Genomic DNA, 22,241 nt, shown 5'->3' with positions numbered 1-22,241 from the left:
AAAGACCAAGCATGAAATAAGAAATGTACATAGTATACTTAAAGCCATAATGTTGATGATCAGTGTTTGAATAAAACTGTGAGCCTATGCATGTATCAATGTTACAGTTTCACGTTTGTGCCACTATTATTTTCCCAGGAAATATATCAAAATTATGATGAACAGAGTTTGTGTATTTTATTATTTTCTGAGGTATTATGCATCTTGGATATTCACCATTAGTCAGGTGGCTTAGTGATATTACCGTTACTTACCGGAAAATAGCACCATTTTTGGTACAGGGCCTACAGAACGATATTAGGGTAGGAGCCAGGGGCTCCTACCCTACCATGATTCGCAATGTTACCTTATAAATTATTTTTTGGCTACTAGGTGACTATGCGCGCCCACAGCCTTTTATCGTTTAGGAGGTCCTAAGGAAGCTCTGTATAAAAAAATGACGCTTTTATCCGGCAAGTAACAATAATAGATCAATTTGACGCTAAGCCACCTGACTATATCCAAATAAAGGCCCAATTGAATGTTGAGAGCAACGCACTTGGCTCCTAAGCAATGGTGGGAGTTCAGGAGTCGCAAGGGCAACCGTCGGTTAACTTGTCAACATTCAGTGGCAATATACATATGAGGCAGGAGTCCTTTCTAGAGAGTGAAAATTCAACAAATTCAAAATTAGTGAAACGTCACATTCATCAGCTGACAATTTAATTTATTCATAGATTATAATATGCAATACTGTATAAATTAAATTATGCATGATTAACATGCCATGCACAGCAAAATAACATCAAATTAAACTGTTAGATTCCAGTTTTTTTATTTCGCTGATCTTATACAAAATCCTACAATATTATTAGTATAGGTCTACTAAAACTTTGTGCGTAAAAAGCTCATAGTCTTGCAAAGAGTTCAGGCGTAAAAACGTTTACATCCAATTGTTGTTGATTGTTTGTGGTGAACTACATATTATTTATGGCAACTTGAGATTAATGACTCAATCATAGATCCCCCCCCCCCCCACGGATGGACCGCATTCATGTTCCCCAAATCGGCCCGTATTGACTTTACACACCAGACTTGGGAGGGGGGGGGGGGGGAGGCATAGATTCAAATGTCACTATATTTAGTAAAAATTACTGTGATTTTTGTCTTTTATTTTGTAATTCAATGACGGGAATTTACACTAGGTGCTCCATTAATCTGTGGATTAAACCTGACCTACTCTACATTTTAGAATGGACTGATCCGGTTTTCATCTGTCACAGTTGCTTGAGCACATTGTCGGCCAGACTGCAGGTCAAACCGGTACCATCTGGTTCTTCATTGACTGCTACCACATTTCCGTCCTTGATAACGAGGGAATATCTATAAAAAAGAAGAAAAATAGAATAAAATTAAAAAATTTGTCCTTGGTGCTTATAGCAACTTTACACACACAAAAAAAAGCCTTCTTATTTTTGGCTGACACAACAACTACTTACCTTCCTGTATGGTCATGCTGCACACTATTATAATACAAATTTCAGCCCCCTCCCCCCTCCCCGGTATGAAATGAGTCTACTACAACTAAGGCAATGAAATTTCTGACATTTTTTAGAACAGAGCAGATGGGAGAGGATTGAGGGTTGCTAATTTATGTACAATTTCAAAAATTCATTACTTTCTCATATTGCTCAAACTTTCACTACCGGTAATCCATTTCTTTTTTTTATTGGGGTACTTTTTATTAGAACTAACTGCCCCTTGCGACTTACCTCTTTGATCGTTTGTTTCCAAGGAATGGAGTAGCATCGAGGACCATATCAACCGCCTAAATGGTAGAGTTGAAATACAAAGTGTAATGGAAAGTATATAATCCATGAACAGTACAAGTCAAATTTAAAAAAAAAAAACATTTCCTAAGAATTTTCATTTTCAATAGAGACAAGGTAATTTTTGGGTCATTCTTTAAAGCTTTATAAAATTCTTGTTTTTAATAACAAATGATGAATCATGAATGGTTGGTAGATAGGAAACCCAACTGTTGTGAAAGTACCATATACCATATTATGTATTATGTATCATATTAGTTTGTAGATTTTTATTAAAATATCTATAATATTCTTTATTCAAATTTGAAAATTCTATGGAAACTAATGTAACTGTACCACTACTTATACATTGCAACTCAAATCTTCATGTTATTTCATTCATGTGGTTGCAGACTTCAGTTAAACTAAAATGCTGTTTGAAAGCCAATCTACTGTAATGCACTTTAACATGAGAATCTTCAAAACCATTGGCAGCCTGTTGGACGTTGCAAGAGGAGACTTGAGGTTCACATCCACAAGAGTCTAAAACACATATCATTCAGCATTCATTATTTTATATACAAGTATATCAAATGCATTGAAACTTGGAAACATTTAAATTGGATTAAAGGTAATACAAACATTACAAAGTTTTGGTATGGGGTCATGAATTTGGTTCAAATGAACATCTTGGAAGCATATGCGATCCTACAATATTCAACGATCGTTGTCGCAATTGAAATCGAGTCAAGTGATGAAATTGTAAATAATAAACTGTGAATAACCCTCTAAGAGTGATATTACTTTAGCTTCAAAACAATGTTTCTTGACTATGATCGATCACTTTCCTATTCCTGTTTGGAGATTACATATCGGAACTGCACATTTCAAGATTTTCATGGTCGCAGCTAACATTGTATGGCCTTAGGTGCTATTTGAAATTTACCGATAAATTTGATATTTAATTTTCTTGAAATCCTTTAGAGCCCAATTTTGTCAAAGTTCATAATCCAATCCTGTTGAAATGTTACCAAAACTTTGTATTAAATTTGAACTCACAAGGTGACTTTGTGAGGCATTTTATTTCAGGCTTTTGACCACAATTTAGTTAACGAGTGATTATTATGACACTATCCCTAGGAATGGAAAATAAACATGGGACCAGCTCGAGCTTTCACAATGATCAAAATGGAATCAAAACAAATATGAGGTATATCATTTTTACCTTTGTAAACTCCCCATGTAGATCAGCTAGCATTCTGACCTATAAAAAGAAAAGATCATTGTCGCTTAATGTCTCACACACTCACATATATATGTATATTATACACCTGGATGATAAAGGGGCACGTTCTTGCCATTGTAGTTATCGCTGCTCTAGTCATCGCCATCTTGGTTCCGAAGATCGACTTCTTATTTGCATACAGCTGTCAATCAAAGCACGCGCGGCCTGGCCTGCCTTCGTCAAGCCAGCTGATCGCTGCCGATCCTGACGTCACGAAAGTGGACGGAACAGCAGCCGAATCTTAGAACCGAACTGCGATTGGTATTACTTCGGCACATGTATGCGATAATCGGCATTGTGCGGGCATTCGGAACATGCCATCTGCGTAAGAGCCGTATTCTGTTGGTGTCAATAGGCAGCTAGCACCGTCCGCCAGCGGGTACGTATTTTGAACGCCCTCTGGAATACGGGGAACATGCCACTTTAATAAATAATACTTGTTGGCTTGTTTTACCCGAATCCTAAGAAAGCATGTGTATGCTTGTAGGTAAGCAAGCAAGGGACCGACAGCTTTAAGTCCTTTCCCAGGAACTTCGCAGTGAGCATTAATGCATTGCTAAAGACACTTGTGCATCGACTTGGGTTTTGAACTCTGGACATCCTGGTTACAAGTGCACTGCTCTACCACTGAGCAGGGACGTGATAGAGAAGGACTCAAATCAAGCTGCTCACCTTTGACCCCATGCTCCAAGCCGCCGAAAAAGTTATGCACTAATCTGCAACTGTTTTGACCAGATGGTGAGATAAAAGAGCGCATGAATTTCAGGATTTAGAATTCCTACATCAGAAAATGGTATCACAGCAACTGTTCGCTGTCCCTTCTCATCCATTGTTGAATGTGTAGAGAGGTGAACAAGCGAACACAAACTTGTGTACTTTCATCCTTTTTTAACTTCAAAAGAACAAAAAACATGCAAAAACACACATTAGCAAACTTAATGTTATTAAAGATTGTAAATCATGGATCAAATAACGGGACATTAAAACATGCACAAATTAGCGCATCCTAAACTATTGAGTTTTTGTCAGGATGTAATTTTTCTTTTACCAACTCTGGCAAACAAATTATAGGAAGGACGGAGTTCTAAATTTGGAAATGTGTTTGATGCACTATTCCCAATACAATCCCCAGATAAAGTTTTTGATTTACACTGAAATTTTGCCTGTAATAAATGTAAAACTGGTGCCTGGCTTCCGAAAGTCCCCGCAGTGGAAGCGCGGTTCGGAGCATGGAACTTCAAAGCCAAGTGGAATGTTACACATCCCATTGTTAGGCTTTTACTCACGAATGCGTTTGAATAAATTACAAGAGTTTCGCCGGCTTGATTCCAGTCCTTCTCTATCATGTCCCTGCACTGAGCATCACACCTCCTCAAACACTTAGTAATGTTGCAGATGCAGTAGAGCCTACTTTACATTCACATGCAGAATACTTTACTTTATCCAAAAAAAAGTCTGAAAACGAAAGGAGAAATTTGCCTCTTAGAGAGACCCCATTTCACAATCAAGATTGATAATAGGACTAGAAATGTGCCAAATAAACTTTTCCAGGTAGCTTATCTTTCATAATGTTTTCCCAAGAAATAGAGACAAACGCCACTTTTGAGGCAAATTTTTTTTTATTTGCTCAAAATGAATATGGCTAAATATCATGAGGCTGATTAGGACCCTAGTGGAGGGGAGTTTGGCAAATTTGGCAAAATATGGAAATCACCACTTTCTGGCCAAAGTTCAGCATTTTTGTGAGAAAAGAAAAGAAGAAGGGAAAAAAAAAAATCCTTTTTGTTTATCGTATTTGCCCAAAATGAATGTCCCCCAGATAGATAACTAGGTTAATCACAGCCCCTATTTGTCCCTTACAGCGGCAATTGGGCAATTTGAAGAAAAAAAAAATGGAAATTCATCGCTTTTTGACCTAAATGGTAAGGGGTGAACTAAGCATTTTCGTGATTTTTGTTTTCTTTCTCTTCTGCTTATTTGCTCAAATTGAATGGAGCTAAATATCATGAGACTGATCACAACTCCTGTATGTCAATTACAGGGCCAATGGGGACAGTACAATAAAAATGGGAAATCATGACTTTTGGGTCACTATGGCATGGGGGTTAGTTTAGCATATTTCCTTTATTAAAAAAAATTGTTTAAAAAAGTGCTCCTACAATAGTTACCTTGCCGTCGGCTTCATGTGCCTTCCCCCATGCAGCCATTACAAAAGGGTCGTTGACGGCCACGCAGGCGATGACCTCTGCACCCTTGGCCTTGAGCTTGTCAAAGTCACCTACATACCCTGGCAGGTGAGTCTATGGAGTGAGTCATACAGAAAATAAGAAAACTATTCAGAATATGAAACTTCCATTAAATATATTTTGAAATATTTTGATGACAAATAAAAAGTGCTGAAAAAGGACATACATACATTGGATAAAATATTTTGCTTGCTTTTGGTGGCCCCCTCACTCAGTGTTATTTAGGGTACACGTATGCATGTTCCCTCCTTTTGAAAACACCCCCCTAAGTCCGGTGTGTAAAGTCAATACGGGCCATATTTATGTGTACTACTAGCCGGACTTTGGTGCGTGAAAAGTACCCCTTATACCCGATATTTTGGGAACGAGCTTGCGTTCCCTCCGAGACCAGTTTACTAACATATTCAAATTTCAGCCATTTTAAACCTGAAAGGTTTGCCCGACATAGCAACATGTAATGTATGCAGACTGGATTCCAGGTATTGTAGTTCATTCACAGGTTTATGGAACAACATTAGGTCCCCAAGAAAGAAACATCCATAAATTTGAATGTGTTGGTTAACCGGTCTATTGATCACGTTAATTTAAATAATATACTAACGGTATGAACCTACTAGAGATGTTTTAACTAAGTTTATGTACCTTATGCACTTTTATGCAGTCAAGCAAAAATTATCATTTGTCCAGATTATTTTTGAAAATGAGGGGGAACTTTAGGGAATAGGTTAGTTCTCACAAAAGCATTAAAAAAGAATAAAATTGAAAAAAGATTCTGACAGGTGGAAGAAAGATATACATGTAGGTGGAGACAACAGATTCTAGGACGATTACCGCCTGGGCAATCACCTCCCCCCCCCCCCCCCCTGGCAAATTACCAGTGGGAAAATTACCCCCCAAGGACAACCCCTCCAAGGAAAATTACATCCCCTCCCCGAGGACAATTACCCCCTAGAACAATGACATTGTTAGTTGTTGTTATTGTCTTTTTAAATACATGAATTGTCAGAGGCGTAATAATCTTTTTTATTTTCCCGGAGGTAATTTGCAAGACTATCCTGGTGAGGGTTTGGAAGAAACCTTATATCGTCAATATTAATCTGCATGCCTACAAGGGATCCATGTGCACTTTCAGATTACTTTTATCATTAGGCTTTGAAAAGTAATAGCAGGTACAATAACCAATATGTAAAAATGGTATCTTTATCCTGTACTAGGTATAGTTGTATGTAAAAAGAGGTCATATGGACTGATACTGTACTATTTTCTGCTGATCCCGGATATGAATTGAAATGAAAGTGAACAATTCTTAGTATTTTGGTCTTATCAGAAGAGATATCTGTCATGAGGAAGGATGTCGATCAAAGACGGGGAAGAACTATAAGGTTCTAATTGCTAATAATTTAACTGATGTACAGGGGATTTTTTTATCAATTCTTTTTTTTTCCCTTTAGATTTTCCCTTTCTCTCTATTTTTCATGGTAATCAGGAACATTTTTTTCTCTCATTATCTCATGATATTATCTATCACTAAAACCCACTTCTGTTTGAATATATAGCTATTTTTAGAACAAGCAGAAGTTATAATTATCGCAATGAGAAAACGGAAAGGATTGAAAATTTTCATTTTTTGGCTAAAACTATGAGCTAATCCCTTGCCATTAACTCATTCATGGGGCAGTCCTGGAAATTTACAATATTTGCCCTAATATCCTTTTTGGGAACAAACGGGAATCATAATGATTCTAAGGGCATGTTGGGACTATCACAATGAATAAACGGAGAGGATTGAAAATTTTCACTTTTTGGCAAAAACGATGAGCTAACCCCTTGCCATTTTTTCAAAAAAGGGGCTGTAATGGAAATTTTCTATATTTGCCCTAATATCCTTTTTGGGAACAAACGGGGAGTCATAATGATTCTAGGGCATCATGGGACTATCACGATGAGAAAACGAAGAGAGTTGAAAATTTTAACTTTTTGGCAAAATCGATGAGCTAACCCCTTGCCATTTTTTCAAAAAAAGGGCTGTTTTGGAAATTTCCGATATTTGCCGTAATATCCTTTTTGGGAACAAACAGGGAGTCATAATGATTGGAGGGCATGTTGGGACTATCACAATGAGAAAACGGAGAGGATTGAAAATTTTCACTTTTTGGCAAAATCGATGAGCTAACCCCTTGCCATTTTTTCAAAAAAGGGGCTGTTTTAGAAATTTCCTATATTTGCCGTAATATCCTTTTTGGGAACAAACAGGGAGTCATCATGATTGGAAGGCATGTTGAGACCATCACAATGAGAAAACGGAGAGGATTGAAAATTTTCACTTTTTGGCAAAATGGATGAGCTAACCCCTTGCCATTTTTTCAAAAAAGGGGCTGTTTTGGAAATTTCCGATATTTGTCCTAATATCCTTTTTGGGAACAAACGGGGAGTCATAATGATTCTAGGGCATGTTGGGACTATCACAATGAGAAAACGGAGAGGATTGAAAATTTTCACTTTTTGGCAAAAATGATGAGCTAACCCCTTGCCATTTTGTCAAAAAAGGGGCTGTTTTGGAAATTTCCGATATTTGCCCTATTATCCTTTTTGGGAACAAACAGGGAGTCATAATGATTCTAGGGCATGTTGAGACCATCACAATGAGAAAACGGAGAGGATTGAAAATTTTCACTTTTTGGCAAAATGGATGAGCTAACCCCTTGCCATTTTTTCAAAAAAGGGGCTGTTTTGGAAATTTCCGATATTTGCCCTAATATCCTTTTTGGGAACAAACGGGGAGTCATAATGATTCTAGGGCATGTTGGGACTATCACAATGAGAAAACGGAGAGGATTGAAAATTTTCACTTTTTGGCAAAAATGATGAGCTAACCCCTTGCCATTTTTTCAAAAAAGGGGCTGTTTTGGAAATTTCCGATATTTGCCCTAATATCCTTTTTGGGAACAAACAGGGAGTCATTATGATTCTAGGGCATGTTGGGACTATCACAATGAGAAAACGGAGAGGATTGAAAATTTTCACTTTTTGGCAAAATCGATGAGCTAACCCCTTGCCATTTTGTCAAAAAAGGGGCTGTTTTGGAAATTTCCGATATTTTCCCTAATATCCTTTTTGGGAACAAACAGGGAGTCATGATGATTGTAGGGCATGTTGGGACTATCACAAAGAGAAAACGGAGAGGATTGAAAATTTTCACTTTTTGGCAAAAATGATGAGCTAACCCCTTGCCATTTTGTAAAAAAAGGGGCTGTTTTGGAAATTTCCGATATTTGCCCTATTATCCTTTTTGGGAACAAACGGGGAGTCATAATGATTCTAGGGCATGTTGAGACCATTACAATGAGAAAACGGAGAGGATTGAAAATTTTCACTTTTTGGCAAAATCGATGAGCTAACCCCTTGCCATTTTGTAAAAAAAGGGGCTGTTTTGGAAATTTCCGATATTTGCCCTAATATCCTTTTTGGGAACAAACGGGGAGTCATAATGATTCTAGGGCATGTTGAGACCATTACAATGAGAAAACGGAGAGGATTGAAAATTTTCACTTTTTGGCAAAATCGATGAGCTAACCCCTTGCCATTTTTTCAAAAAAGGGGCCGTTTTAGAAATTTCCTATATTTGCCGTAATATCCTTTTTGGGAACAAACAGGGAGTCATGATGATTGTAGGGCATGTTGGGACTATCACAATGAGAAAACGGAGAGGATTGAAAATTTTCACTTTTTGGCAAAAACAATGAGCTAACTTGTCAAAAAAGGGGCTGTTTTGGAAATTTCCGATATTTGCCGTAATATCCTTTTTGGGAACAAACAGGGAGTCATAATGATTGTAGGGCATGTTGGGACTATCACAAAGAGAAAACGGAGAGGATTGAAAATTTTCACTTTTTGGCAAAAATGATGAGCCATTTTGCCATTTTGTCAAAAAAGGGGGTGTTTTGGAAATTTCCGATATTTGCCCTATTATCCTTTTTGGGAACAAACGGGGAGTCATAATGATTCTAGGGCATGTTGAGACCATTACAATGAGAAAACGGAGAGGATTGAAAATTTTCACTTTTTGGCAAAATCGATGAGCTAACCCCTTGCCATTTTTTCAAAAAAGGGGCGTTTTAGAAATTTCCTATATTTGCCGTAATATCCTTTTTGGGAACAGGGAGTCATAATGATTGTAGGGCATGTTGGGACTATCACAATGAGAAAACGGAGAGGATTGAAAATTTTCACTTTTTGGCAAAAACAATGAGCTAACCCCTTGCCATTTTGTCAAAAAAGGGGCTGTTTTAGAAATTTCCGATATTTGTCCTAATATCCTTTTTGGGAACAAACGGGGAGTCATAATGATTCTAGGGCATGTTGGGACTATCACAATGAGAAAACGGAGAGGATTGAAAATTTTCACTTTTTGGCAAAAATGATGAGCTAACCCCTTGCCATTTTGTCAAAAAAGGGGCTGTTTTGAAAATTTTCGATATTTGCCCTATTATCCTTTTTGGGAACAAACAGGGAGTCATAATGATTCTAGGGCAATTTGAGACCATCACAATGAGAAAACGGAGAGGATTGAAAATTTTCACTTTTTGGCAAAATGGATGAGCTAACCCCTTGCCATTTTTTCAAAAAAGGGGCTGTTTTGGAAATTTCCGATATTTGCCCTAATATCCTTTTTGGGAACAAACAGGGAGTCATAATGATTGGAGGGCATGTTGGGACTATCACAATGAGAAAACGGAGAGGATTGAAAATTTTCACTTTTTGGCAAAAACAATGAGCTAACCCCTTGCCATTTTGTCAAAAAAGGGGCTGTTTTGGAAATTTCCGATATTTGCCGTAATATCCTTTTTGGGAACAAACAGGGAGTCATAATGATTGTAGGGCATGTTGGGACTATCACAAAGAGAAAACGGAGAGGATTGAAAATTTTCACTTTTTGGCAAAAATGATGAGCCATTTTGCCATTTTGTCAAAAAAGGGGTGTTTTGGAAATTTCCGATATTTGCCCTATTATCCTTTTTGGGAACAAACGGGGAGTCATAATGATTCTAGGGCATGTTGAGACCATTACAATGAGAAAACGGAGAGGATTGAAAATTTTCACTTTTTGGCAAAATCGATGAGCTAACCCCTTGCCATTTTTTCAAAAAAGGGGCCGTTTTAGAAATTTCCTATATTTGCCGTAATATCCTTTTTGGGAACAAACAGGGAGTCATGATGATTGTAGGGCATGTTGGGACTATCACAATGAGAAAACGGAGAGGATTGAAAATTTTCACTTTTTGGCAAAAACAATGAGCTAACCCCTTGCCATTTTGTCAAAAAAGGGGCTGTTTTGGAAATTTCCGATATTTGCCCTATTATCCTTTTTGGGAACAAACAGGGAGTCATAATGATTGTAGGGCATAATGGGACTATCACGATGAATAAACAAAGAGGATTGAAAATTTTCACTTTTTGGCAAAAATGATGAGCTAACCCCTTGCCATTTTTTCAAAAAAGGGGCGTTTTAGAAATTTCCTATATTTGCCGTAATATCCTTTTTGGGAACAAACAGGGAGTCATAATGATTGTAGGGCATGTTGGGACTATCACAATGAGAAAACGGAGAGGATTGAAAATTTTCACTTTTTGGCAAAAACAATGAGCTAACTTGTCAAAAAAGGGGCTGTTTTGGAAATTTCCGATATTTGTCCTAATATCCTTTTTGGGAACAAACGGGGAGTCATAATGATTCTAGGGCATGTTGAGACCATTACAATGAGAAAACGGAGAGGAGTGAAAATTTTCACTTTTTGGCAAAATCGATGAGCTAACCCCTTGCCATTTTGTCAAAAAAGGGGCTGTTTTGGAAATTTCCGATATTTGCCCTAATATCCTTTTTGGGAACAAACGGGGAGTCATAATGATTCTAGGGCATGTTGGGACTATCACAATGAGAAAACGGAGAGTATTGAAAATTTTTACTTTTTGGCAAAATGGATGAGCTAACCCCTTGCCATTTTTTCAAAAAAGGGGCTGTTTTGGAAATTTCCGATATTTGCCCTAATATCCTTTTTGGGAACAAACAGGGAGTCATAATGATTGGAGGGCATGTTGGGACTATCACAATGAGAAAACGGAGAGGATTGAAAATTTTCACTTTTTGGCAAAAACAATGAGCTAACCCCTTGCCATTTTGTCAAAAAAGGGGCTGTTTTGGAAATTTCCGATATTTGCCGTAATATCCTTTTTGGGAACAAACAGGGAGTCATAATGATTGTAGGGCATGTTGGGACTATCACAAAGAGAAAACGGAGAGGATTGAAAATTTTCACTTTTTGGCAAAAATGATGAGCTAACCCCTTGCCATTTTGTCAAAAAAGGGGCTGTTTTGGAAATTTCCGATATTTGCCCTATTATCCTTTTTGGGAACAAACGGGGAGTCATAATGATTCTAGGGCATGTTGAGACCATTACAATGAGAAAACGGAGAGGAGTGAAAATTTTCACTTTTTGGCAAAATCGATGAGCTAACCCCTTGCCATTTTTTCAAAAAAGGGGCGTTTTAGAAATTTCCTATATTTGCCGTAATATCCTTTTTGGGAACAAACAGGGAGTCATAATGATTGTAGGGCATGTTGGGACTATCACAATGAGAAAACGGAGAGGATTGAAAATTTTCACTTTTTGGCAAAAACAATGAGCTAACCCCTTGCCATTTTGTCAAAAAAGGGGCTGTTTTAGAAATTTCCGATATTTGTCCTAATATCCTTTTTGGGAACAAACGGGGAGTCATAATGATTCTAGGGCATGTTGGGACTATCACAATGAGAAAACGGAGAGGATTGAAAATTTCAATTTTTGGCAAAAATGATGAGCTAACCCCTTGCCATTTTGTCAAAAAAGGGGCTGTTTTGAAAATTTTCGATATTTGCCCTATTATCCTTTTTGGGAACAAACAGGGAGTCATAATGATTCTAGGGCAATTTGAGACCATCACAATGAGAAAACGGAGAGGATTGAAAATTTTCACTTTTTGGCAAAATGGATGAGCTAACCCCTTGCCATTTTTTCAAAAAAGGGGCTGTTTTGGAAATTTCCGATATTTGCCCTAATATCCTTTTTGGGAACAAACAGGGAGTCATAATGATTGGAGGGCATGTTGGGACTATCACAATGAGAAAACGGAGAGGATTGAAAATTTTCACTTTTTGGCAAAAACAATGAGCTAACCCCTTGCCATTTTGTCAAAAAAGGGGCTGTTTTGGAAATTTCCGATATTTGCCCTATTATCCTTTTTGGGAACAAACGGGGAGTCATAATGATTCTAGGGCATGTTGAGACCATTACAATGAGAAAACGGAGAGTATTGAAAATTTTTACTTTTTGGCAAAATCGATGAGCTAACCCCTTGCCATTTTTTCAAAAAAGGGGCGTTTTAGAAATTTCCTATATTTGCCGTAATATCCTTTTTGGGAACAAACAGGGAGTCATAATGATTGTAGGGCATGTTGGGACTATCACAATGAGAAAACGGAGAGGATTGAAAATTTTCACTTTTTGGCAAAAACAATGAGCTAACCCCTTGCCATTTTGTCAAAAAAGGGGCTGTTTTGGAAATTTCCGATATTTGCCCTATTATCCTTTTTGGGAACAAACGGGGAGTCATAATGATTCTAGGGCATGTTGAGACCATTACAATGAGAAAACGGAGAGGAGTGAAAATTTTCACTTTTTGGCAAAATCGATGAGCTAACCCCTTGCCATTTTGTCAAAAAAGGGGCTGTTTTGGAAATTTCCGATATTTGCCCTAATATCCTTTTTGGGAACAAACGGGGAGTCATAATGATTCTAGGGCATGTTGGGACTATCACAATGAGAAAACGGAGAGTATTGAAAATTTTTACTTTTTGGCAAAATCGATGAGCTAACCCCTTGCCATTTTTTCAAAAAAGGGGCTGTTTTGGAAATTTCCGATATTTGCCCTAATATCCTTTTTGGGAACAAACAGGGAGTCATAATGATTGGAGGGCATGTTGGGACTATCACAATGAGAAAACGGAGAGGATTGAAAATTTTCACTTTTTGGCAAAAACAATGAGCTAACCCCTTGCCATTTTGTCAAAAAAGGGGCTGTTTTGGAAATTTCCGATATTTGCCCTAATATCCTTTTTGGGAACAAACGGGGAGTCATAATGATTCTAGGGCATGTTGAGACCATCACAATGAGAAAACGGAGAGGATTGAAAATTTTCACTTTTTGGTAAAATCGATGAGCTAACCCCTTGCCATTTTTTCAAAAAAGGGGCCGTTTTAGAAATTTCCTATATTTGCCGTAATATCCTTTTTGGGAACAAACAGGGAGTCATAATGATTGTAGGGCATGTTGGGACTATCACAATGAGAAAACGGAGAGGATTGAAAATTTTCACTTTTTGGCAAAAACAATGAGCTAACTTGTCAAAAAAGGGGCTGTTTTGGAAATTTCCGATATTTGTCCTAATATCCTTTTTGGGAACAAACGGGGAGTCATAATGATTCTAGGGCATGTTGGGACTATCACAATGAGAAAACGGAGAGGATTGAAAATTTCAATTTTTGGCAAAAATGATGAGCTAACCCCTTGCCATTTTGTCAAAAAAGGGGCTGTTTTGAAAATTTTCGATATTTGCCCTATTATCCTTTTTGGGAACAAACAGGGAGTCATAATGATTCTAGGGCAATTTGAGACCATCACAATGAGAAAACGGAGAGGATTGAAAATTTTCACTTTTTGGCAAAATGGATGAGCTAACCCCTTGCCATTTTTTCAAAAAAGGGGCTGTTTTGGAAATTTCCGATATTTGCCCTAATATCCTTTTTGGGAACAAACAGGGAGTCATAATGATTGGAGGGCATGTTGGGACTATCACAATGAGAAAACGGAGAGGATTGAAAATTTTCACTTTTTGGCAAAAACAATGAGCTAACCCCTTGCCATTTTGTCAAAAAAGGGGCTGTTTTGGAAATTTCCGATATTTGCCGTAATATCCTTTTTGGGAACAAACAGGGAGTCATAATGATTGTAGGGCATGTTGGGACTATCACAAAGAGAAAACGGAGAGGATTGAAAATTTTCACTTTTTGGCAAAAACAATGAGCTAACTTGTCAAAAAAGGGGCTGTTTTGGAAATTTCCGATATTTGTCCTAATATCCTTTTTGGGAACAAACGGGGAGTCATAATGATTCTAGGGCATGTTGGGACTATCACAATGAGAAAACGGAGAGGATTGAAAATTTCAATTTTTGGCAAAAATGATGAGCTAACCCCTTGCCATTTTGTCAAAAAAGGGGCTGTTTTGAAAATTTTCGATATTTGCCCTATTATCCTTTTTGGGAACAAACAGGGAGTCATAATGATTCTAGGGCAATTTGAGACCATCACAATGAGAAAACGGAGAGGATTGAAAATTTTCACTTTTTGGCAAAATGGATGAGCTAACCCCTTGCCATTTTTTCAAAAAAGGGGCTGTTTTGGAAATTTCCGATATTTGCCCTAATATCCTTTTTGGGAACAAACAGGGAGTCATAATGATTGGAGGGCATGTTGGGACTATCACAATGAGAAAACGGAGAGGATTGAAAATTTTCACTTTTTGGCAAAAACAATGAGCTAACCCCTTGCCATTTTGTCAAAAAAGGGGCTGTTTTGGAAATTTCCGATATTTGCCCTATTATCCTTTTTGGGAACAAACGGGGAGTCATAATGATTCTAGGGCATGTTGGGACCATTACAATGAGAAAACGGAGAGGATTGAAAATTTTCACTTTTTGGCAAAAATGATGAGCTAACCCCTTGCCATTTTTTCAAAAAAGGGGCGTTTTAGAAATTTCCTATATTTGCCGTAATATCCTTTTTGGGAACAAACAGGGAGTCATAATGATTGTAGGGCATGTTGGGACTATCACAATGAGAAAACGGAGAGGATTGAAAATTTTCACTTTTTGGCAAAAACAATGAGCTAACCCCTTGCCATTTTGTCAAAAAAGGGGCTGTTTTGGAAATTTCCGATATTTGCCGTAATATCCTTTTTGGGAACAAACAGGGAGTCATAATGATTGTAGGGCATGTTGGGACTATCACAAAGAGAAAACGGAGAGGATTGAAAATTTTCACTTTTTGGCAAAAATGATGAGCTAACCCCTTGCCATTTTGTCAAAAAAGGGGCTGTTTTGGAAATTTCCGATATTTGCCCTATTATCCTTTTTGGGAACAAACGGGGAGTCATAATGATTCTAGGGCATGTTGGGACTATCACAATGAGAAAACGGAGAGGATTGAAAATTTCAATTTTTGGCAAAAATGATGAGCTAACCCCTTGCCATTTTGTCAAAAAAGGGGCTGTTTTGAAAATTTTCGATATTTGCCCTATTATCCTTTTTGGGAACAAACAGGGAGTCATAATGATTCTAGGGCAATTTGAGACCATCACAATGAGAAAACGGAGAGGATTGAAAATTTTCACTTTTTGGCAAAATGGATGAGCTAACCCCTTGCCATTTTTTCAAAAAAGGGGCTGTTTTGGAAATTTCCGATATTTGCCCTAATATCCTTTTTGGGAACAAACAGGGAGTCATAATGATTGGAGGGCATGTTGGGACTATCACAATGAGAAAACGGAGAGGATTGAAAATTTTCACTTTTTGGCAAAAACAATGAGCTAACCCCTTGCCATTTTGTCAAAAAAGGGGCTGTTTTGGAAATTTCCGATATTTGCCCTATTATCCTTTTTGGGAACAAACGGGGAGTCATAATGATTCTAGGGCATGTTGAGACCATTACAATGAGAAAACGGAGAGTATTGAAAATTTTTACTTTTTGGCAAAATCGATGAGCTAACCCCTTGCCATTTTTTCAAAAAAGGGGCGTTTTAGAAATTTCCTATATTTGCCGTAATATCCTTTTTGGGAACAAACAGGGAGTCATAATGATTGTAGGGCATGTTGGGACTATCACAATGAGAAAACGGAGAGGATTGAAAATTTTCACTTTTTGGCAAAAACAATGAGCTAACCCCTTGCCATTTTGTCAAAAAAGGGGCTGTTTTGGAAATTTCCGATATTTGCCCTATTATCCTTTTTGGGAACAAACGGGGAGTCATAATGATTCTAGGGCATGTTGAGACCATTACAATGAGAAAACGGAGAGGAGTGAAAATTTTCACTTTTTGGCAAAATCGATGAGCTAACCCCTTGCCATTTTGTCAAAAAAGGGGCTGTTTTGGAAATTTCCGATATTTGCCCTAATATCCTTTTTGGGAACAAACGGGGAGTCATAATGATTCTAGGGCATGTTGGGACTATCACAATGAGAAAACGGAGAGTATTGAAAATTTTTACTTTTTGGCAAAATCGATGAGCTAACCCCTTGCCATTTTTTCAAAAAAGGGGCTGTTTTGGAAATTTCCGATATTTGCCCTAATATCCTTTTTGGGAACAAACAGGGAGTCATAATGATTGGAGGGCATGTTGGGACTATCACAATGAGAAAACGGAGAGGATTGAAAATTTTCACTTTTTGGCAAAAACAATGAGCTAACCCCTTGCCATTTTGTCAAAAAAGGGGCTGTTTTGGAAATTTCCGATATTTGCCCTAATATCCTTTTTGGGAACAAACGGGGAGTCATAATGATTCTAGGGCATGTTGAGACCATCACAATGAGAAAACGGAGAGGATTGAAAATTTTCACTTTTTGGTAAAATCGATGAGCTAACCCCTTGCCATTTTTTCAAAAAAGGGGCCGTTTTAGAAATTTCCTATATTTGCCGTAATATCCTTTTTGGGAACAAACAGGGAGTCATAATGATTGTAGGGCATGTTGGGACTATCACAATGAGAAAACGGAGAGGATTGAAAATTTTCACTTTTTGGCAAAAACAATGAGCTAACTTGTCAAAAAAGGGGCTGTTTTGGAAATTTCCGATATTTGTCCTAATATCCTTTTTGGGAACAAACGGGGAGTCATAATGATTCTAGGGCATGTTGGGACTATCACAATGAGAAAACGGAGAGGATTGAAAATTTCAATTTTTGGCAAAAATGATGAGCTAACCCCTTGCCATTTTGTCAAAAAAGGGGCTGTTTTGAAAATTTTCGATATTTGCCCTATTATCCTTTTTGGGAACAAACAGGGAGTCATAATGATTCTAGGGCAATTTGAGACCATCACAATGAGAAAACGGAGAGGATTGAAAATTTTCACTTTTTGGCAAAATGGATGAGCTAACCCCTTGCCATTTTTTCAAAAAAGGGGCTGTTTTGGAAATTTCCGATATTTGCCCTAATATCCTTTTTGGGAACAAACAGGGAGTCATAATGATTGGAGGGCATGTTGGGACTATCACAATGAGAAAACGGAGAGGATTGAAAATTTTCACTTTTTGGCAAAAACAATGAGCTAACCCCTTGCCATTTTGTCAAAAAAGGGGCTGTTTTGGAAATTTCCGATATTTGCCGTAATATCCTTTTTGGGAACAAACAGGGAGTCATAATGATTGTAGGGCATGTTGGGACTATCACAAAGAGAAAACGGAGAGGATTGAAAATTTTCACTTTTTGGCAAAAACAATGAGCTAACTTGTCAAAAAAGGGGCTGTTTTGGAAATTTCCGATATTTGTCCTAATATCCTTTTTGGGAACAAACGGGGAGTCATAATGATTCTAGGGCATGTTGGGACTATCACAATGAGAAAACGGAGAGGATTGAAAATTTCAATTTTTGGCAAAAATGATGAGCTAACCCCTTGCCATTTTGTCAAAAAAGGGGCTGTTTTGAAAATTTTCGATATTTGCCCTATTATCCTTTTTGGGAACAAACAGGGAGTCATAATGATTCTAGGGCAATTTGAGACCATCACAATGAGAAAACGGAGAGGATTGAAAATTTTCACTTTTTGGCAAAATGGATGAGCTAACCCCTTGCCATTTTTTCAAAAAAGGGGCTGTTTTGGAAATTTCCGATATTTGCCCTAATATCCTTTTTGGGAACAAACAGGGAGTCATAATGATTGGAGGGCATGTTGGGACTATCACAATGAGAAAACGGAGAGGATTGAAAATTTTCACTTTTTGGCAAAAACAATGAGCTAACCCCTTGCCATTTTGTCAAAAAAGGGGCTGTTTTGGAAATTTCCGATATTTGCCCTATTATCCTTTTTGGGAACAAACGGGGAGTCATAATGATTCTAGGGCATGTTGGGACCATTACAATGAGAAAACGGAGAGGATTGAAAATTTTCACTTTTTGGCAAAAATGATGAGCTAACCCCTTGCCATTTTTTCAAAAAAGGGGCGTTTTAGAAATTTCCTATATTTGCCGTAATATCCTTTTTGGGAACAAACAGGGAGTCATAATGATTGTAGGGCATGTTGGGACTATCACAATGAGAAAACGGAGAGGATTGAAAATTTTCACTTTTTGGCAAAAACAATGAGCTAACCCCTTGCCATTTTGTCAAAAAAGGGGCTGTTTTGGAAATTTCCGATATTTGCCGTAATATCCTTTTTGGGAACAAACAGGGAGTCATAATGATTGTAGGGCATGTTGGGACTATCACAAAGAGAAAACGGAGAGGATTGAAAATTTTCACTTTTTGGCAAAAATGATGAGCTAACCCCTTGCCATTTTGTCAAAAAAGGGGCTGTTTTGGAAATTTCCGATATTTGCCCTATTATCCTTTTTGGGAACAAACGGGGAGTCATAATGATTCTAGGGCATGTTGAGACCATTACAATGAGAAAACGGAGAGGATTGAAAATTTTCACTTTTTGGCAAAATCGATGAGCTAACCCCTTGCCATTTTGTCAAAAAAGGGGCTGTTTTGGAAATTTCCGATATTTGCCCTAATATCCTTTTTGGGAACAAACGGGGAGTCATAATGATTCTAGGGCATGTTGGGACTATCACAATGAGAAAACGGAGAGTATTGAAAATTTTTACTTTTTGGCAAAATCGATGAGCTAACCCCTTGCCATTTTTTCAAAAAAGGGGCTGTTTTGGAAATTTCCGATATTTGCCGTAATATCCTTTTTGGGAACAAACAGGGAGTCATAATGATTGGAGGGCATGTTGGGACTATCACAATGAGAAAACGGAGAGGATTGAAAATTTTCACTTTTTGGCAAAAACAATGAGCTAACCCCTTGCCATTTTGTCAAAAAAGGGGCTGTTTTGGAAATTTCCGATATTTGCCCTAATATCCTTTTTGGGAACAAACGGGGAGTCATAATGATTCTAGGGCATGTTGAGACCATCACAATGAGAAAACGGAGAGGATTGAAAATTTTCACTTTTTGGTAAAATCGATGAGCTAACCCCTTGCCATTTTTTCAAAAAAGGGGCCGTTTTAGAAATTTCCTATATTTGCCGTAATATCCTTTTTGGGAACAAACAGGGAGTCATAATGATTGTAGGGCATGTTGGGACTATCACAAAGAGAAAACGGAGAGGATTGAAAATTTTCACTTTTTGGCAAAAATGATGAGCTAACCCCTTGCCATTTTGTCAAAAAAGGGGCTGTTTTGGAAATTTCCGATATTTGCCCTATTATCCTTTTTGGGAACAAACGGGGAGTCATAATGATTCTAGGGCATGTTGAGACCATTACAATGAGAAAACGGAGAGGAGTGAAAATTTTCACTTTTTGGCAAAATCGATGAGCTAACCCCTTGCCATTTTTTCAAAAAAGGGGCGTTTTAGAAATTTCCTATATTTGCCGTAATATCCTTTTTGGGAACAAACAGGGAGTCATAATGATTGTAGGGCATGTTGGGACTATCACAATGAGAAAACGGAGAGGATTGAAAATTTTCACTTTTTGGCAAAAACAATGAGCTAACCCCTTGCCATTTTGTCAAAAAAGGGGCTGTTTTAGAAATTTCCGATATTTGTCCTAATATCCTTTTTGGGAACAAACGGGGAGTCATAATGATTCTAGGGCATGTTGGGACTATCACAATGAGAAAACGGAGAGGATTGAAAATTTCAATTTTTGGCAAAAATGATGAGCTAACCCCTTGCCATTTTGTCAAAAAAGGGGCTGTTTTGAAAATTTTCGATATTTGCCCTATTATCCTTTTTGGGAACAAACAGGGAGTCATAATGATTCTAGGGCAATTTGAGACCATCACAATGAGAAAACGGAGAGGATTGAAAATTTTCACTTTTTGGCAAAATGGATGAGCTAACCCCTTGCCATTTTTTCAAAAAAGGGGCTGTTTTGGAAATTTCCGATATTTGCCCTAATATCCTTTTTGGGAACAAACAGGGAGTCATAATGATTGGAGGGCATGTTGGGACTATCACAATGAGAAAACGGAGAGGATTGAAAATTTTCACTTTTTGGCAAAAACAATGAGCTAACCCCTTGCCATTTTGTCAAAAAAGGGGCTGTTTTGGAAATTTCCGATATTTGCCCTATTATCCTTTTTGGGAACAAACGGGGAGTCATAATGATTCTAGGGCATGTTGAGACCATTACAATGAGAAAACGGAGAGAGTATTGAAAATTTTTACTTTTTGGCAAAATCGATGAGCTAACCCCTTGCCATTTTTTCAAAAAAGGGGCGTTTTAGAAATTTCCTATATTTGCCGTAATATCCTTTTTGGGAACAAACAGGGAGTCATAATGATTGTAGGGCATGTTGGGACTATCACAATGAGAAAACGGAGAGGATTGAAAATTTTCACTTTTTGGCAAAAACAATGAGCTAACCCCTTGCCATTTTGTCAAAAAAGGGGCTGTTTTGGAAATTTCCGATATTTGCCCTATTATCCTTTTTGGGAACAAACGGGGAGTCATAATGATTCTAGGGCATGTTGAGACCATCACAATGAGAAAACGGAGAGGATTGAAAATTTTCACTTTTTGGCAAAATCGATGAGCTAACCCCTTGCCATTTTGTCAAAAAAGGGGCTGTTTTGGAAATTTCCGATATTTGCCCTAATATCCTTTTTGGGAACAAACGGGGAGTCATAATGATTCTAGGGCATGTTGGGACTATCACAATGAGAAAACGGAGAGAGTATTGAAAATTTTTACTTTTTGGCAAAATCGATGAGCTAACCCCTTGCCATTTTTTCAAAAAAGGGGCTGTTTTGGAAATTTCCGATATTTGCCCTAATATCCTTTTTGGGAACAAACAGGGAGTCATAATGATTGGAGGGCATGTTGGGACTATCACAATGAGAAAACGGAGAGGATTGAAAATTTTCACTTTTTGGCAAAAACAATGAGCTAACCCCTTGCCATTTTGTCAAAAAAGGGGCTGTTTTGGAAATTTCCGATATTTGCCCTAATATCCTTTTTGGGAACAAACGGGGAGTCATAATGATTCTAGGGCATGTTGAGACCATCACAATGAGAAAACGGAGAGGATTGAAAATTTTCACTTTTTGGTAAAATCGATGAGCTAACCCCTTGCCATTTTTTCAAAAAAGGGGCCGTTTTAGAAATTTCCTATATTTGCCGTAATATCCTTTTTGGGAACAAACAGGGAGTCATAATGATTGTAGGGCATGTTGGGACTATCACAATGAGAAAACGGAGAGGATTGAAAATTTTCACTTTTTGGCAAAAACAATGAGCTAACTTGTCAAAAAAGGGGCTGTTTTGGAAATTTCCGATATTTGTCCTAATATCCTTTTTGGGAACAAACGGGGAGTCATAATGATTCTAGGGCATGTTGGGACTATCACAATGAGAAAACGGAGAGGATTGAAAATTTCAATTTTTGGCAAAAATGATGAGCTAACCCCTTGCCATTTTGTCAAAAAAGGGGCTGTTTTGAAAATTTTCGATATTTGCCCTATTATCCTTTTTGGGAACAAACAGGGAGTCATAATGATTCTAGGGCAATTTGAGACCATCACAATGAGAAAACGGAGAGGATTGAAAATTTTCAC

The 22,241-nt window shown here is 37.7% G+C and overlaps 1 protein-coding gene across 1 annotated transcript in view; it reads right to left on the bottom strand.

Annotated features, from left to right (window-relative positions):
- Window positions 1–1,184: 1,184 nt before the first annotated feature.
- LOC591742 (retrovirus-related Pol polyprotein from transposon 412) overlaps window positions 1,185–22,241 on the bottom strand; it is a 56,311-nt gene continuing 35,254 nt past the window's right edge. The window contains exons 2-5 of the mRNA XM_030998621.1: window positions 5,241–5,372; window positions 3,013–3,051; window positions 1,752–1,807; window positions 1,185–1,362 (exon numbers count right to left, since the gene is read on the bottom strand). Coding sequence (XP_030854481.1) covers window positions 1,257–1,362; window positions 1,752–1,807; window positions 3,013–3,051; window positions 5,241–5,372 — 333 coding nt within the window. The 3' untranslated portion in view covers window positions 1,185–1,256. The remainder of the gene's footprint in view (window positions 1,363–1,751; window positions 1,808–3,012; window positions 3,052–5,240; window positions 5,373–22,241) is intronic.

Source organism: Strongylocentrotus purpuratus, unplaced genomic scaffold (genome assembly GCF_000002235.5).
Source record: "Strongylocentrotus purpuratus isolate Spur 01 unplaced genomic scaffold, Spur_5.0 spur5_scaffold_5, whole genome shotgun sequence".
NCBI lineage: Eukaryota > Metazoa > Echinodermata > Echinoidea > Camarodonta > Strongylocentrotidae > Strongylocentrotus > Strongylocentrotus purpuratus.
This window is presented reverse-complemented; position numbering and strand designations above follow the sequence as displayed.